This window comes from Salvelinus namaycush, chromosome 18, assembly GCF_016432855.1.
Source record: "Salvelinus namaycush isolate Seneca chromosome 18, SaNama_1.0, whole genome shotgun sequence".
Lineage (NCBI taxonomy): Eukaryota > Metazoa > Chordata > Actinopteri > Salmoniformes > Salmonidae > Salvelinus > Salvelinus namaycush.
In genome coordinates this window covers 36,960,897-36,979,404 of record NC_052324.1, presented here as the reverse complement: position 1 = coordinate 36,979,404, position 18,508 = coordinate 36,960,897, and the positions used below count along the sequence as shown (strand labels likewise).

The 18,508-nt window shown below is 47.2% G+C and overlaps 1 protein-coding gene across 1 annotated transcript in view; it reads left to right on the top strand.

Annotated features, from left to right (window-relative positions):
- Positions 1 to 2,066: 2,066 nt before the first annotated feature.
- The window catches only part of LOC120063407 (serine/threonine-protein kinase TAO3-like), a 26,252-nt gene continuing 9,810 nt past the window's right edge, over positions 2,067 to 18,508 (top strand). The window contains exons 1-2 of the mRNA XM_039013773.1: positions 2,067 to 2,194; positions 12,544 to 12,780. Coding sequence (XP_038869701.1) covers positions 2,117 to 2,194; positions 12,544 to 12,780 — 315 coding nt within the window. The 5' untranslated portion in view covers positions 2,067 to 2,116. The remainder of the gene's footprint in view (positions 2,195 to 12,543; positions 12,781 to 18,508) is intronic.

Here is an 18,508-nt window from a genome sequence, read left to right as displayed (position 1 = left end):
TTTCAATTAAAAACTAAAGCAGGAAGTACCAGTGACTCGCTCAATACAGAAGTGGTCAGATGATGCGGATGCTACTCTACAGGACTGTTTTGCTAGCACAGACTGAAATATGTTCCGGGATTCATCCAATGGCATTGAGGAGTACACCACCTCAGTCACCGGCTTCATCAATAATTGCATTGACGACGTCGTGCCTACAGTGATCATATGTACATATCCCAACCAGAAGCCATGGATTACAGGCTGCATCCGCACCGAGCTAGGAGAGGGACACTAATCCGGACGCTTATAAGAAATCGGGCTATGCCCTCAGACAAAGCATCAATACAGGACTAAGATTGAATCCTACTACACCGGCTTAGACGCTCACCGGATGTGGCAGGGCTTGCAAACTTCTACGGACTACAAAAGGAAACCAAGCCTCGAGCTGCCCAGTGATGTGAGCCTACCAGACGAGCTAAATGCCTTTTATGCTTGCTTCGAGGCAAGCAACACTGAAGCATGCATGCTGTTCCGGATGACTGTGTGATACCGCTCTCTCTCCATAGGCGTAGACCTTTTAAACAGGTCAACATTCACAAGGCCCGCAAAGCTCATCACTAAGCTGAGGACAATGGGACTAAACACCTCCCTCTGCAACTGGATCCTGGACTTCCTGACGGGCCACCCCCGGGTGGTAAGGGTAGGCAACAACACATCTGCCACGCTAATCCTCAACACGGGGTCCCCTCAATGTTTACTCCCTGTTTACCCATGACTGCGTGGCCAAGCACGACTCCAACACCATCATTAAGTTTGCTGATGACACAACAGTGACAACGATAAGACAGCCTATAGGGAGGAGGTCAGAGACCTGGCAGTGTGGTGCCAGGATAACAAACTCTCCCTCAACGTGTGCAAGACAAAGGAGATGATCGTGGACTACAGGAAAAGGATGGCCAAACACACCCCATTCACATCGAAGGGAGTGTAGTGGATCGAGTCAAGAGTTTCAAGTTCCTTGGTGTCCACATCACCAACAAACTATCATGGTCAAACACACCAAGACAGTCGTGAAGAGGGCACGACAACACTTTTTCCCCCTCAGGAGACTGAAAAGATTTGGCATGGGTCCCCAGATCCGGAGCGCCACGTCTAGGTCCAAAAGGCTCCTTAACAGCTTCTAAGCCATAAGCCATAACATTTCTGAACAATTATTCAAATGGACACCCAGACTATTTACATTGATCCCCCAACCCCCACTTTGTTTTCACACTGCTGCTACTCGCTGTTTATTATCTATGCATAGTCACTTTACCTACATGTACAAATTACTTCGACTCAGCTGTATCCCCGCACATTGACTCGGTACCAGTACCCCCTGTATATAACCTCAGTATTGTTATTTTTTATTTGATTTTTTACTTTAGTTTATTTAGTAAATATTTTCCTAACTGCATTGTTGGTTAAGGGCTTGTAAGTAAGCATTTCACTGTTGTATTCGGAGCATGTGACAAATAACATTTGATTTGATTTATTGCACACACAGTGATGCAACTGTGTAATTATGTGCCTTGTTATTTAGCCTTGCCATAACAAAGGGGTTGACTGAAGATTAAGCTTTTCATTTTGAATTAATAATACATTTAAAATTACAACAATTCCACTTTGACACTATGGGGTATAGTGTGTAGGCCAGTGACAACAAATATCAATTTAATCCGTTTTAAATTCAGGCTGTAACACAACAAAATGTGTAAAATGAATAATTTCTGAAGGCACTGTAACTGGTCAACCGGTCATGAACTGACATAAAATATGTAGGTTTATACACACTCCAATTTGATAGTCTAACTATCTAACGTTGGCTTGAGTTCAGTACAAAACTGTCCACTACCAACCTGTGGCACTACAGAACTATGAGAGAACAACCACCATACCTATCCTCCGCCAGACGCCCTATATGAAGAATCATTTGGCTACTAATAATGCAACGTTCAATTATATCAACTACAGTTACATTTAGGTTTTGAAGTTACAGGCCATGAAATTCACCGTTTCTCCCGTCTCTCTCTCTCCTCAGGACCACAGGTATAACTGGGATAATGGTCTGAAACCTGACCTCAGGCCGGAGCTGATGCCGTTATCCTCTGACATGAGCCAGGCACACAACTACCGCCACAACAACTTCTCCACCATCAAATCAGCATCACTTGTAAGGGTCAACACACCTTTATCTCTCTAGCTTCATTTATCTCTCCTTTCTCTCTACTATCCACCATCGAATCAGCATCACTGGAAAGGGCTACCATCATAGGTCACTCTCCCTGGGTGATACCAAGTCTCCCTCATACTCTGTCCATCTTTACCTTTCCTCTTTCCTTTGTGTCTCACATGATGTCTCTCTCTAGCTTCCTCTTTCCTTTTGTATTCTTTCTCTTGTTCTCACTCTATTCTTTCTCTTTCTCTCCCTCGCTCCCTCCCTCTCTGTGTCCTTCCACTCACTCAACCCCTTTGTGTTCTCCCAGTCCTTCACTCTGCTTCCGCTCCTCTTCACCTCTCTCTCCTTCTCTCCCTCCTTCTCTCCCTCCCTCGCTCATTCTCTCCTGTACTTTTCCCCTCGCTAATATATCACTCTCTTGGGGTTCCCGAGTGGTGCAGCGGTCTAAAGCACTGCATCTCAGTGCGACACTACAGTCCCTGGTTCGAATCCAGGCTGAGTCACATCTGGCCGTGATTGGCAGTCCCATAGGGCGGCGCACAATTGGCCCAGCGCCGTCCGAGTTTGGCCGTGGTATGCCGTCATGTAAATAAGAATTTGTTCTTAACTGACTTGCCTAGTTAAATAAAGGTTAAATAAATCAAAATAAATACTCCGACCCCCTCTGTCTTAAGTCTGGAGGGGTGCAGTGCAGTATGGAGTAAGATTACCCTCCCTGCCTATCTCTCTCGCACTCTTTCTCCATGTATGTTGTCATGGATACAAGGCTCCAGTAAGCAGTCAGTCAGTTGCAATGGTGTCTATGGTCTGTCTGTTCTCCCACTGGATTCAATGGTGTCTTTGGTCTGTCTGTCCTCCCACTGGATTCAATGGTGTCTTTGGTCTGTCTGTCCTCCCACTGGTTTTAAGCCCTGGACTGGCTTTGGCACTGGGGTATCAGTGTCCTTAACATGCCATGTGTTAGGCTAGATTTACTGACTGGGTTCCGGTTCTGGATACTTGGTTCTGACTGCCATAGGTAGTGTTTATTTGATATTTTATAAATAGTGCGAAATCAGCGCTCTGACTGTTAATCAAATGAATTGGTTAAGTGAATTGGTTGTTCACGTGGTGGTTGTTTTATGAGGCAGGGTATTGTGGTGTTGATTCCCCATTGCGGTAGGTATGAGTTGCATTCAGACAGCGTGGAGTCTGTTGCTGCTGCAATGAGTCGATGACATCATCGCTTTCTGCCGCCGTGAGGCGGGCACGCGTCCCCTGATGGACCCGGCACTGCTCGCTCAGACTGGAAAGAACAGGTAGAGGGGGGTGGGAGAAATGACAATGTAGAGGGAGGGAGAAAATGAATGGGATGGACAGAGAGGAGAAAAACATACACACAATGGAGGGAGGGAGACTAAAGGAAGAGAACGTGAGAGTATAGAGAGATTAATAAACACAGACAGACAGATGGACAAGAGAGCCAGTCAAGTAGGCCGAGAGGAATAAGAATGAAGTAGAGAGGAGAGGAATGTGACTGAAGGAGGGAGGAGAGGAATGTGACTGAAGAAGAGAGAGAAGGAGAGGAATGTGACTGAAGGAGAGAGAGAAGGAGAGGAATGTGACTGAAGGAGAGAGCGAAGGAGAGGAATGTGACTGAAGGAGGGAGGAGAGGAATGTGACTGAAGGAGAGGAATGTGACTGAAGGAGGGAGGAGAGGAATGTGACTGAAGGAGGGAGAGAAGGAGAGGAATGTGACTGAAGGAGAGGAATGTGACTGAAGGAGGGAGAGAAGGAGAGGAATGTGACTGAAGGAGAGGAATGTGACTGAAGGAGAGAGAGAAGGAGAGGAATGTGACTGAAGGAGAGAGAGAAGGAGAGGAATGTGACTGAAGGAGGGAGGAGAAGAATGTGACTGAAGGAGAGAGAGAAGGAGAGGAATGTGACTGAAGGAGAGAGAAGGAGAGGAATGTGACTGAAGGAGAGGAATGTGACTGAAGGAGAGGAATGTGACTGAAGGAGAGAGGAGAGGAATGTGACTGAAGGAGGGAGGAGAAGAATGTGACTGAAGGAGGGAGAGAAGGAGAGGAATGTGACTGAAGGGGAGAGGAATGTGACTGAAGGAGAGGAATGTGACTGAAGGAGAGGAATGTGACTGAAGGAGGGAGGAGAGGAATGTGACTGAAGGAGGGAGAGAAGGAGAGCAATGTGACTGAAGGAGAGGAATGTGACTGAAGGAGAGAGAGAAGGAGAGGAATGTGACTGAAGGAGGGAGGAGAAGAATGTGACTGAAGGAGAGAGAGAAGGAGAGGAATGTGACTGAAGGAGAGAGAAGGAGAGGAATGTGACTGAAGGAGAGGAATGTGACTGAAGGAGGGAGAGAAGGAGAGGAATGTGACTGAAGGAGAGAGAGAAGGAGAGGAATGTGACAATGAGAGAGGAGAGGAATGTGACTGAAGGAGGGAGGAGAGGAATGTGACTGAAGGAGGGAGGAGAGGAATGTGACTGAAGGAGGGAGGAGAGGAATGTGACTGAAGGAGGGAGAGAAGGAGAGGAATGTGACTGAAGGAGGGAGAGAAGGAGAGGAATGTGACTGAAGGAGAGGAATGTGACTGAAGGAGAGAGAGAAGGAGAGGAATGTGACTGAAGGGGAGAGGAATGTGACTGAAGGAGAGGAATGTGACTGAAGGAGAGGAATGTGACTGAAGGAGAGAGAGAAGGAGAGGAATGTGACTGAAGGAGAGAGAGAAGGAGAGGAATGTGACTGAAGGGGAGAGGAATGTGACTGAAGGGGAGAGGAATGTGACTGAAGGGGAGAGGAATGTGACTGAAGGGGAGAGGAATGTGACTGAAGGGGAGAGGAATGTGACTGAAGGAGAGGAATGTGACTGAAGGAGAGGAATGTGACTGAAGGAGAGAGAGAAGGAGAGGAATGTGACTGAAGGAGAGGAATGTGACTGAAGGAGAGGAATGTGACTGAAGGAGAGGAATGTGACTGAAGGAGAGAGAGAAGGAGAGGAATGTGACTGAAGGAGAGAGGAGAGGAATGTGACTGAAGGAGGGAGGAGAGGAATGTGACTGAAGGAGGGAGGAGAGGAATGTGACTGAAGGAGAGAGGAGAGGAATGTGACTGAAGGAGAGAGAGAAGGAGCGGAATGTGACTGAAGGGGAGAGGAATGTGACTGAAGGGGAGAGGAATGTGACTGAAGGGGAGAGGAATGTGACTGAAGGGGAGAGGAATGTGACTGAAGGAGAGGAATGTGACTGAAGGAGAGGAATGTGACTGAAGGAGAGGAATGTGACTGAAGGAGAGGAATGTGACTGAAGGAGAGAGGAGAGGAATGTGACTGGAGGAGAGGAATGTGACTGAAGGAGGGAGGAGAGGAATGTGACTGAAGGAGGGAGAGAAGGAGAGGAATGTGACTGAAGGGGAGAGGAATGTGACTGAAGGAGAGGAATGTGACTGAAGGAGAGGAATGTGACTGAAGGAGGGAGGAGAGGAATGTGACTGAAGGAGGGAGAGAAGGAGAGCAATGTGACTGAAGGAGAGGAATGTGACTGAAGGAGAGAGAGAAGGAGAGGAATGTGACTGAAGGAGGGAGGAGAAGAATGTGACTGAAGGAGAGAGAGAAGGAGAGGAATGTGACTGAAGGAGAGAGAAGGAGAGGAATGTGACTGAAGGAGAGGAATGTGACTGAAGGAGGGAGAGAAGGAGAGGAATGTGACTGAAGGAGAGAGAGAAGGAGAGGAATGTGACAATGAGAGAGGAGAGGAATGTGACTGAAGGAGGGAGGAGAGGAATGTGACTGAAGGAGGGAGGAGAGGAATGTGACTGAAGGAGGGAGGAGAGGAATGTGACTGAAGGAGGGAGAGAAGGAGAGGAATGTGACTGAAGGAGGGAGAGAAGGAGAGGAATGTGACTGAAGGAGAGGAATGTGACTGAAGGAGAGAGAGAAGGAGAGGAATGTGACTGAAGGGGAGAGGAATGTGACTGAAGGAGAGGAATGTGACTGAAGGAGAGGAATGTGACTGAAGGAGAGAGAGAAGGAGAGGAATGTGACTGAAGGAGAGAGAGAAGGAGAGGAATGTGACTGAAGGGGAGAGGAATGTGACTGAAGGGGAGAGGAATGTGACTGAAGGGGAGAGGAATGTGACTGAAGGGGAGAGGAATGTGACTGAAGGGGAGAGGAATGTGACTGAAGGGGAGAGGAATGTGACTGAAGGAGAGGAATGTGACTGAAGGAGAGAGAGAAGGAGAGGAATGTGACTGAAGGAGAGGAATGTGACTGAAGGAGAGGAATGTGACTGAAGGAGAGAGAGAAGGAGAGGAATGTGACTGAAGGAGAGAGGAGAGGAATGTGACTGAAGGAGGGAGGAGAGGAATGTGACTGAAGGAGGGAGGAGAGGAATGTGACTGAAGGAGAGAGGAGAGGAATGTGACTGAAGGAGAGAGAGAAGGAGCGGAATGTGACTGAAGGGGAGAGGAATGTGACTGAAGGGGAGAGGAATGTGACTGAAGGGGAGAGGAATGTGACTGAAGGGGAGAGGAATGTGACTGAAGGAGAGGAATGTGACTGAAGGAGAGGAATGTGACTGAAGGAGAGGAATGTGACTGAAGGAGAGGAATGTGACTGAAGGAGAGAGGAGAGGAATGTGACTGGAGGAGAGGAATGTGACTGAAGGAGAGAGGAGAGGAATGTGACTGAAGGAGAGAGGAGAGGAATGTGACTGAAGGAGAGAGGAGAGGAATGTGACTGAAGGAGAGGATTGTGACTGAAGGAGAGAGAAGGAGAGGATTGTGACTGAAGGAGAGAGAAGGAGAGGCATGTGACTGAAGGAGAGAGAAGGAGAGGAATATGACTGAAGGAGAGAGAAGGAGAGGCATGTGACTGAAGGAGAGAGGAGAGGAATGTGACTGAAGGAGAGAGAAGGAGAGGAATGTGACTGAAGGAGAGGCATGTGACTGAAGGAGAGAGAAGGAGAGGCATGTGACTGAAGGAGAGGCATGTGACTGAAGGAGAGAGAAGGTGCGAGAAGGAGAGGAATGTGACTGAAGGAGAGGCATGTGACTGAAGGAGAGGCATGTGACTGAAGGAGAGGCATGTGACTGAAGGAGAGAGAAGGAGAGGAATGTGACTGAAGGAGAGGCATGTGACTGAAGGAGAGAGAAGGAGAGGCATGTGACTGAAGGAGAGAGAAGAGAGGTGCACTCTGTCTGATCTCACTGAATGAAGCGTTAGATATCAGTTAAGGGGAGAAAGAGAAGAGAGGGATGGTGAGCCTCATCTGGAGGAGAGAGGGAGGAGTGGGGTTATTACAGGTCAGCCCGACTGAGGGAGGGAGGGGTACAAAATAATATTTATTAATACTTCTATGCCCTTCTGAGATATGTAGCTTTTGTTTTAGTCCACATACAGTACCAGTCAAAAGTTTGGACACACTTACTCATTCCAGGGTTTTTCTTTATTTTTACAATTTTCTACATTGTAGAATAAATGGAAGACATCAAAACTATGAAATAACACATATGGAATCATGTAGTAACCAAAAAAGTGTTAAACAAATAAAAATATATTTTATATTTGAGATTCTTCAAATAGCGCCACCCTTTGCCTTGATGACAGCTTTCCACACTCTTGGCATTCTCTTAACCAGCTTCACCTGGGATGCTTTTCCGACAGTCTTGATGGAGTTCCCACATATGCTGAGCACTTGTTGGCTGTTTTTCCTTCACTCTGCAGTCAAACTCATCCCAAACCATCTCAATTGGGTTGAGGTCGGGTGATTATGGAGGCCAGGTCATCTGATGCAGGTGAAAGCTATGATCCCTTATTGATGTCACTTGTTAAATCTGCTTCAATCAGTGTAAATGGAGGGGAGGAGACAGGTAAAATAAGGATTTTTAAGCCTTGAGACAACTGAGACATGGATTTTGTATGTGTGCCATTCAAAGGGCAAGACAAAATATTTAAGTGCCTTTGAACGGGGTAGGTGCCAGGCTCACCAGTTTGGGTCAAGAACTGCAATGCTGTTGGGTTTTTCACGCTCAACAGTTTCCCGTGTGTATCAAGAATGGTCCACCACCAAAAGGACATCCAGCCAACTTGGAGTCAACATGGGCCATCATCCATGTTGAACGCTTTCGACACCTTGTAGAGTCCCCAACAAATGTTGTCTGTGCTGAGGGCAAAAGAGGGTGCAACTCAATATTAGGAAGGTGTTTCTAATGGTTTGTACATTGAGTGTATAACACATGTTGAAAATAAATAACACTTTTATTCAAAACACACATCAAGGCTCCCTTGATCAACCAGGTCATTGGCTGAGTAGCTTACCTGGCGAAAGGTCAAAAATGCCCTCACAATCAAATAAATCTTAACCTTTGACCTGGAAGTGTTCCCCCCTGGATCGTATTTCCCTTCTTTGAGCCCAGCCTGTGAATGGCGATCACATGACGTGACTTGGCCTGTGGTGGCAGCAAGGTGAAAGCAAGTGATTAGGATTGTCCCTGCATCACAGTAGAGGTATTGATTCAGATAGATTAGGAGGGAATCTCTCTCTCTCATCCTTTCTCTACTTCTCTCTCATTCTCTCCCTCTCGCTCCCCTTTCTCAGCCCCTTCTCTATCTTCCTTTCTGACTCAATTAGGGGGGGATCTCTCTCTCTCACCCTCTCTCTACTTCTCTCTTTCTCCCTCCTTCTCTCCCTCTCTCAAAGAGGCTTTCATGTGACCCACCTGCTGAACACAGGCTGCTCGGCCCCCAAAAGAGCCCCCTCTGTTCTGCCTGCCAATGGAGTCCGCTCCCTCTCCCTACCTCATTCACAGTTCACACGCCTGCCCCGGTGTAGCTGCCCCGGTGTAGCTAACAGCCACCGCGTTTCTCCAAAGACTTTGTCTAAACGTTAACCAACCAGTGGGTTTGTTGCTTGCCTGGGTAAAGCTGAGTTTAGGGGTTCGGGTGTAGGATATGCCACACATGGTTTCTGGGTGCTCGCACGGTTGTTGAACATGAACGTTGCCATGATGCTTGGGCTTAAGAAGATGAGTTATGAGAAGATGAGGGACTACTATGGGGATCTGGATAGTCCCTTTTGTCAGGTTTGGTTTGTTTGTCATCTTGACACTTTATGTTGTTGTGACTTGGACTAACTTGACTTGACTTTGGTTGACTTAACCAATGTAAATCACATTACATCATAGTCCACTCATCAAGTCAATCTACATTGATTAACCGGTTGGATTTAAATTAGATCGGTATAAACAGGTTATTTATTGAAGACAATTGTTGGATCTCCTCCTTTCTAATGTAGGATCTCCTCCTCCCTCCTCCTTTCTAATGTTGGATCTCCTCCCTCCTTTCTAATGTTGGATCTCCTCCCTCCTTTCTAATGTTGGATCTCCTCCTCCCTCCTACTTTCTAATGTTGGATCTCCTCCTCCCTCCTCCTTTCTAATGTTGGATCTCCTCCTCCCTCCTCCTTTCTAATGTAGGATGTCCTCCTCCCTCCTTTCTAATGTAGGATGTCCTCCTCCCTCCTCCTTTCTAATGTAGGATCTCCTCCTCCCTCCTCCTTTCTAATGTTGGATCTCCTCCTCCCTCCTTTCTAATGTTGGATCTCCTCCTCCCTCCTTTCCAATGTAGGATATACTCCTCCCTCCTTTCTAATGTTGGACCTACTCCCTCCTTTCTAATGTAGGATCTACTCCCTCCTTTCTAATGTTGGATCTACTCCCTCCTTTCTAATGTTGGATCTACTCCTCCCTCCTTTCCAATGTCGGATATACTCCTCCCTCCTTTCTAATGTTGGATCTACTCCCTCCTTTCTAATGTTGGATCTACTCCTCCCTCCTTTCTAATGTTGGATCTACTCCTCCCTCCTTTCCAATGTAGGATATACCCCTCCCTCCTTTCTAATGTAGGATATACTCCTCCCTCCTTTCTAATGTAGGATCTACTCCTTCTTCCTTTCAAATGTTGGATCTCCTCCTCCCTCCTCCTTTCTAATGTTGGATCTCCTCCTCCCTCCTTTCTAATGTTGGATCTCCTCCTCCCTTCTTTCTAATGTTGGATCTACTCCTCCCTCCTTTCCAATGTAGGATATACTCCTCCCTCCTTTCTAATGTTGGACCTACTCCCTCCTTTCTAATGTTGGATCTACTCCCTCCTTTCTAATGTTGGATCTACTCCCTCCTTTCTAATGTTGGATCTACTCCCTCCTTTCTAATGTTGGATCTACTCCTCCCTCCTTTCCAATGTAGGATCTACTCCTCCCTCCTTTCTAATGTTGGATCTCCTCCTCCCTCCTCCTTTCTAATGTTGGATCTCCTCCTCCCTCCTCCTTTCTAATGTTGGATCTCCTCCTCCCTCCTCCTTTCTAATGTTGGATCTACTCCTCCCTCCTGTCTAATGTTGGATCTCCTCCCTCCTCCTTTCTAATGTTGGATCTCCTCCTCCCTCCTCCTTTCTAATGTTGGATCTCCTCCTCCCTCCTCCTTTCTAATGTTGGATCTCCTCCTCCCTCCTCCTTTCTAATGTTGGATCTCCTCCTCCTTTCTAATGTTGGATCTCCTCCTCCTTTCTAATGTTGGATCTCCTCCTCCTTTCTAATGTTGGATCTCCTCCTCCCTCCTCCTTTCTAATGTTGGATCTCCTCCTCCCTCCTTTCTAATGTAGGATCTACTCCTTCTTCCTTTCTAATGTTGGATCTCCTCCTCCCTCCTTTCTAATGTTGGATCTACTCCTCCCTCCTTTCCAATGTAGGATATACACCCTCCCTCCTTTCTAATGTTGGACCTACTCCCTCCTTTCTAATGTTGGATCTACTCCTCCCTCCTTTCTAATGTAGGATCTACTCCCTCCTTTCTAATGTTGGATCTACTCCCTCCTTTCTAATGTTGGATCTACTCCTCCCTCCTTTCTAATGTTGGACCTACTCCCTCCTTTCTAATGTTGGATCTACTCCTCCCTCCTTTCTAATGTAGGATCTACTCCCTCCTTTCTAATGTTGGATCTACTCCCTCCTTTCTAATGTTGGATCTACTCCTCCCTCCTTTCCAATGTTGGATCTACTCCTCCCTCCTTTCTAATGTTGGATCTACTCCCTCCTTTCTAATGTTGGATCTACTCCTCCCTCCTTTCTAATGTTGGATCTACTCCTCCCTCCTTTCCAATGTTGGATCTACTCCTCCCTCCTTTCCAATGTAGGATATACCCCTCCCTCCTTTCTAATGTAGGATATACTCCTCCCTCCTTTCTAATGTTGGATCTACTCCTCCCTCCTTTCTAATGTTGGATCTCCTCCTCCCTCCTCCTTTCTAATGTTGGATCTACTCCTCCCTCCTTTCTAATGTTGGATCTACTCCTCCCTCCTTTCTAATGTTGAATGTAATCCCTCCTCCTGTCTAATGTTGGATCTCCTCCTCCCTCCTGTCTAATGTTGGATCTCCTCCTCCCTCCTTTCTAATGTTGGATCTCCTCCTCCCTCCTTTCTAATGTTGGATCTACTCCTCCCTCTTTTCTAATGTTGGATCTACTCCTCCCTCCTTTCTAATGTTGAATGTAATCCCTCCTCCTGTCTAATGTTGGATCTCCTCCTCCCTCCTGTCTAATGTTGGATCTCCTCCTCCCTCCTGTCTAATGTTGGATCTCCTCCTCCCTCCTTTCTAATGTTGGATCTCCTCCTCCCTCCTTTCTAATGTTGGATCTCCTCCTCCCTCCTTTCTAATGTTGGATCTACTCCTCCCTCTTTTCTAATGTTGGATCTACTCCTCCCTCTTTTCTAATGTTGGATCTACTCCTCCCTCTTTTCTAATGTTGGATCTACTCCTCCCTCTTTTCTAATGTTGGATCTACTCCTCCCTCTTTTCTAATGTTCGATCTACTCCTCCCTCCTTTCTAATGTTGGATCTACTCCTCCCTCTTTTCTAATGTTCGATCTACTCCTCCCTCCTTTCTAATGTTGAATTTAATCCTTCCTCCTTTCTAATGTTGGATCTACTCCTCCCTCCTTTCTAATGTTGGATCTACTCCCTCCTTTCTAATGTTGGATCTAATCCTCCCTCCTTTCTAATGTTGGATCTACTCCCTCCTTTCTAATGTTGGATCTACTCCTCCCTCCTCCTTTCTAATGTTGGATCTAATCCCTCCTTTCTAATGTTGGATCTACGCCTCCCTCCTTTCTAATGTTGATCTAATCCTCCCTCCTTTCCAATCAGTGCAGATGAAGGGCAGTAGAATTGGAGAGGACATATTTTTATGTCATTGAGATAGTGCCTTTGTGTGTCCCATACTGTTTGACCTATGACCTCAGTTGTTTTAACTACCTTTGCGATTAGTTGTTTGATTGATTGAATCCCCTCCACAGGTAACCAAGCAGATCCATCAGCACGAGCAGGAGAATGAGCTGCGGGAGCAGATGTCAGGTTATAAACGGATGAGACGGCAGCACCAGAAGCAGCTGATCGCTCTAGAGAACAAGCTGAAGGCAGAGATGGACGAACACAGACTGAAGTTGCAGAAGGAGGTGGAGACTCAGGCCAACAATGCCTATATAGAGCTAGAGAAACTGGCCAAGAGACACACCATCCACTGTGAAAAAGAGGTGGGTCTGGGGGGGGGGGGGGGGGGGTCCTGTCTTGTCTTGTCTTGTCCTGTCCTGGAGAAGTGCCATACTGTCCAATCAAAGAAGGTGTCTGGGGAGAGGGAAAGGACAACTTGTTCATGTTATGGGTTGGGCATTGCTGCCACCCAATGTCAAGAAGCTGTTAAAAAGCACACCAGTTCATCTGTAACTATGCAGATTATAGGTTAACCTCCATGGTCCAGCATAACCTCCTTGACGTCCACTAGCACGTCTACTAGCACGTCTAATAACACGTCCACTAACACTAGCACGTCCACTAACACTAACACGTCCACTAACACTAGCACGTCCACTAACACTAGCACGTCCACTAACACTAGCACGTCCACTAACACTAGCACGTCCACTAACACTAGCACGTCCACTAACACTAGCACGTCCACTAACACTAGCACGTCCACTAACACTAGCACGTCCACTAACACTAGCACGTCCACTAACACTAGCACGTCCACTAACACTAGCACGTCCACTAACACTAGCACGTCCACTAACACTAGCACGTACACTAACACGTCCACTAACACTAGCACGTCCACTAACACTAACACGTCCACTAGCACGTCTAATAACACGTCCACTAGCACGTCTAATAACACGTCCACTAGCACGTCTAATAACACGTCCACTAGCACGTCTAATAACACGTCCACTAGCACGTCTAATAACACGTCCACTAGCACGTCTAATAACACGTCCACTAGCATGTCTAATAACACGTCCACTAGCACGTCTAATAACACGTCCACTAGCACGTCTAATAACACGTCCACTAGCACGTCTAATAACACGTCCACTAGCACGTCTAATAACACGTCCACTAGCACGTCTAATAACACGTCCACTAGCACGTCTAATAACACGTCCACTAGCGCGTCTAATAACACGTCCACTAACACTAGCACGTCCACTAACACTAGCACGTCCACTAACACTAGCACGTCCACTAACACTAGCACGTCCACTAACACTAGCACGTCCACTAACACTAGCACGTCCACTAGCACGTCCACTAACACTAGCACGTCCACTAACACTAGCACGTCCACTAACACTAGCACGTCCACTAACACTAGCACGTCCACTAACACTAACCCGTCCACTAACACTAACCCGTCCACTAACACGTCCACTAACACTAACACGTCCACTAGCACTAGCACGTCCACTAGCACGTCTAATAACACGTCCACTAACACTAGCACGTCCACTAACACTAACACGTCCACTAGCACGTGTTAGTGAAAAAAAACGAAAGCGTCTAAAGAGCTTTGTTGGTTGGTCTATTTTGTCTTACAAGCTACCGAGGTGGCGGACTGTCTGTTGCTGCTCCACTTTGTGTTCTAGAACCCATAATTAAATTGCAGTTTCTTTTCATATGGCCACTCTCTTTTTTCTACCTAATAGATTTAGTCCACTAGCACTAGCACGTCCACTAGCACGTCCAATAGCACGTCCACTAACACTAGCACGTCCACTAGCACGTCTAATAACACGTCCACTAGCACGTCCACTAGCACGTCTAATAACACGTCCACTAACACTAACACGTCCACTAACACGTCTAATAACACGTCCACTAACACTAGCACGTCCACTAGCACTAGCACGTCCACTAGCACGTCTAATAACACGTCCACTAACACTAGCACGTCCACTAACACTAGCACGTCCACTAACACTAGCACGTCCACTAACACTAGCACGTCCACTAACACTAGCACGTCCACTAACACTAGCACGTCCACTAACACTAGCACGTCCACTAACACTAGCACGTCCACTAGCACTAGCACGTCCACTAGCACGTCTAATAACACTAGCACGTCCACTAGCACGTCCACTAGCACGTCTAATAACACGTCCACTAACACTAGCACGTCCACTAACACTAGCACGTCCACTAACACTAACACGTCCACTAACACTAACACGTCCACTAGCACGTGTTAGTGAAAAAAAACGAAAGCGTCTAAAGAGCTTTGTTGGTTGGTCTATTTTGTCTTACAAGCTACCGAGGTGGCGGACTGTCTGTTGCTGCTCCACTTTGTGTTCTAGAACCCATAATTAAATTGCAGTTTCTTTTCATATGGCCACTCTCTTTTTTCTACCTAATAGATTTAGTCCACTAGCACTAGCACGTCCACTAGCACGTCCAATAGCACGTCCACTAACACTAGCACGTCCACTAGCACGTCCACTAGCACGTCCACTAGCACGTCTAATAACACGTCCACTAGCACGTCCACTAGCACGTCTAATAACACGTCCACTAACACTAACACGTCCACTAACACGTCTAATAACACGTCCACTAACACTAACACGTCCACTAACACGTCTAATAACACGTCCACTAACACTAGCACGTCCACTAGCACTAGCACGTCCACGAGCACTAGCACGTCCACTAGCACGTCTAATAACACGTCCACTAACACTAGCACGTCCACTAGCACGTCCACTAGCACGTCTAATAACACGTCCACTAACACTAGCACGTCCACTAACACTAGCACGTCCACTAGCACTAGCACGTCCACTAACACGTCTAATAACACGTCCACTAACACTAGCACGTCCACTAACACTAGCACGTCCACTAACACTAGCACGTCCACTAACATGTACACTAGCACGTCCACTAACACTAGCACGTCCACTAGCACGTCCACTAGCACGTCCACTAGCACTAGCACGTTCACTAGCACGTCCAATAGCACGTCCACTAACACTAGCACGTCCAGTAGCACGTCCACTAGCACGTCCACTAACACTAGCACGTCCACTAACACTAGCACGTCCACTAACACTAACACGTCCACTAACACTAACACGTCCACTAACACTAACACGTCCACTAACACTGGCACGTCCACTAACAATGACACGTCCACTAACACTAGCACGTCCACTAGCACGTCCACTAGCACTAGCACGTTCACTAGCACGTCCAATAGCACGTCCAATAGCACGTCCACTAGCACATCCACTAACACTAGCACGTCCAGTAGCACTAGCACGTCCACTAGCACGTCCACTAACACGTCCACTAACACTAGCACGTCCACTAGCACGTCCACTAGCACTAGCACGTCCACTAACACCTCCACTAACAGTAGCACGTCCACTAACACGTCCACTAACACGTCCACGTCCACTAACACGTCCACTAACACGTCCACTAACACGTCCACTAACACGTCCACTAACACGTCCACTAACACTAGCACGTCCACTAACACTAGCACGTCCACTAACACTAGCACGTCCACTAACACGTCCACTAGCACTAGCACGTCCACTAGCACTAGCACGTCCACTAGCACTAGCACGTCCACTAACACTAGCACGTCCACTAACACTAGCACGTCCACTAACACTAACACGTCCACTAACACTAACACGTCCACTAACACTAGCACGTCCACTAACACTAGCACGTCCACTAGCACGTCCACTAGCACGTCCACTAACACTAGCACGTCCACTAACACTAGCACGTCCACTAACACTAGCACGTCCACTAACACTAGCACGTCCACTAACACTAGCACGTCCACTAACACTAGCACGTCCACTAACACTAGCACGTCCACTAGCACTAGCACGTCCACTAGCACTAGCACGTCCACTAGCACTAGCACGTCCACTAGCACTAGCACGTCCACTAACACTAGCACGTCCACTAACACTAGCACGTCCACTAACACGTCCACTAGCACTAGCACGTCCACTAGCACTAGCACGTCCACTAGCACGTCCACTAGCACTAGCACGTCCACTAGCACTAGCACGTCCACTAGCACTAGCACGTCCACTAACACTAGCACGTCCACTAGCACGTCCACTAACACTAGCACGTCCAGTAGCACTAGCACGTCCACTAGCACTAGCACGTCCACTAACACGTCCACTAACACTAGCACGTCCACTAGCACTAGCACGTCCAGTAGCACGTCCAGTAGCACTAGCACGTCCACTAACACTAGCACGTCCACTAACACGCCCACTAACACTAGCACGTCCACTAACACGTCCACTAGCCCGTCCACTAACACTAGCCCGTCCACTAACACTAGCCCGTCCACTAACACTAGCCCGTCCACTAACACTAGCCCGTCCACTAACACTAGCACGTCCACTAACACTAGCACGTCCACTAACAAGCTACCTGTCTCTTAATGGTGTTAGTGTACTGTGCATTCGGAAAGTATTGAGACCCCTTCATTTTCCCCACATTTTGTTACGGCACAGCCTTATACAAAAATAGATTCTATTGTTTTTTCCCCCTCATTAATCTACACACAGTAGTCAAGAATGACAAAGCCAAAAACAGGTTTTTAGAAATGTTTGCAATTTTATTAAATAAAAAAAACTGATACCACTTTTACATAAGTATTCAGACCCTTTACTCAGTACTTTGTTGAAGCACCTTTGGCAGCAATTACAGCCTTGAGTCTTGGATATGACACTACAAGCTTGGCACACCTGTATTTGGGGAGTTTCTGTCATTCTTCTCTGTAGATCATCTCAAGCTCTGTCATGTTGGATGGGGAGCGTCGCTGCACAGCTATTTTCAGGTCTCCAGAGATGTTCGGTCGGGTTCAAGTCCAGGCTCTGGCTGGGCCACTCAAGGACATTCAGAAACTTGTCCCGAAGACTTGTCCTAGGCTGTGTGCTTAGGGTCGTTGTCCTGTTGGAAGGTTAACCTTCGCCCCAGTCTGAGGTCCTGAGCGCTTTGGAGCAGGTTTTCATCAAGGATCTCTCTGTACTTTGCTCCGTCCTTCAATCCTGACTAATCTCCCAGTCCCTGCCACTGAAAAACATCCCCACAGCATGATGGTGCCACCATGCTTTACCGTAGGGATGGCCAGGTGATGAGTGGTGCCCTTCTCCCCCAATTGCTCAGTTTGGCTTGGCGGCCAGTTCTAGGAAGAGTCTTGATGGTTCCAAACTTCTTCCATTTAAGAATTATGGAGGCCACTGTGTTCTAGGGGACGTACAATGCTGCAGAAATGTTTTGGGACCCTTCTCCAGATCTGTGCCTCAACACAATCCTATCTCAGATCTCTACGGACAATTCCTTTGACCTCATGGCTTGGTTTTTGCTCTGACACGCACTGTCAACTGTTGGACCTTTATATAGACAGGTGTGTGCCTTTAGCAAATAAGGTATTTCTGGTTTTTATTTTTTTATACATTTGCAAAAAAAATCGAAAAAACTGTTTTTCGCTTTGTCATTATGGAGTGTTGTGTGTAGATTGAGGAAAACTATTATTCAATCAATTTTAGAATAAGGCTGTAACGTAACAAAATGTGGAAGAAGTGAAGGGGTCTGAATAGTTTCAGAATGCACTGTACTCTAACAATACTTAACACTAACACCAATAACAGACAGGTAGCAAAACAACATTATGTGTTGTTGTGTTGTTTTGTGTTGTGTTGTTTTCTCCCTGTGTGCCTCTCCCACACAAGGCCCCTTCATAGCTAACTAATATCTGTGCCTCTCTCTCTCCCCACCCCTCTCTTTCTCTCTCTCTCTCCCTACTCCTCTCTCACTCCCTACTCCTCTCTCTCTCCCTCCCTACTCCTCTCTCTCTCCCTCCCCCCCTCTCTCTCTCCCTCCCCCTCCCTCCATCCCCCCTGTCTCTCAATTCAATTTAAGGGCTTTATTGGCATGGGA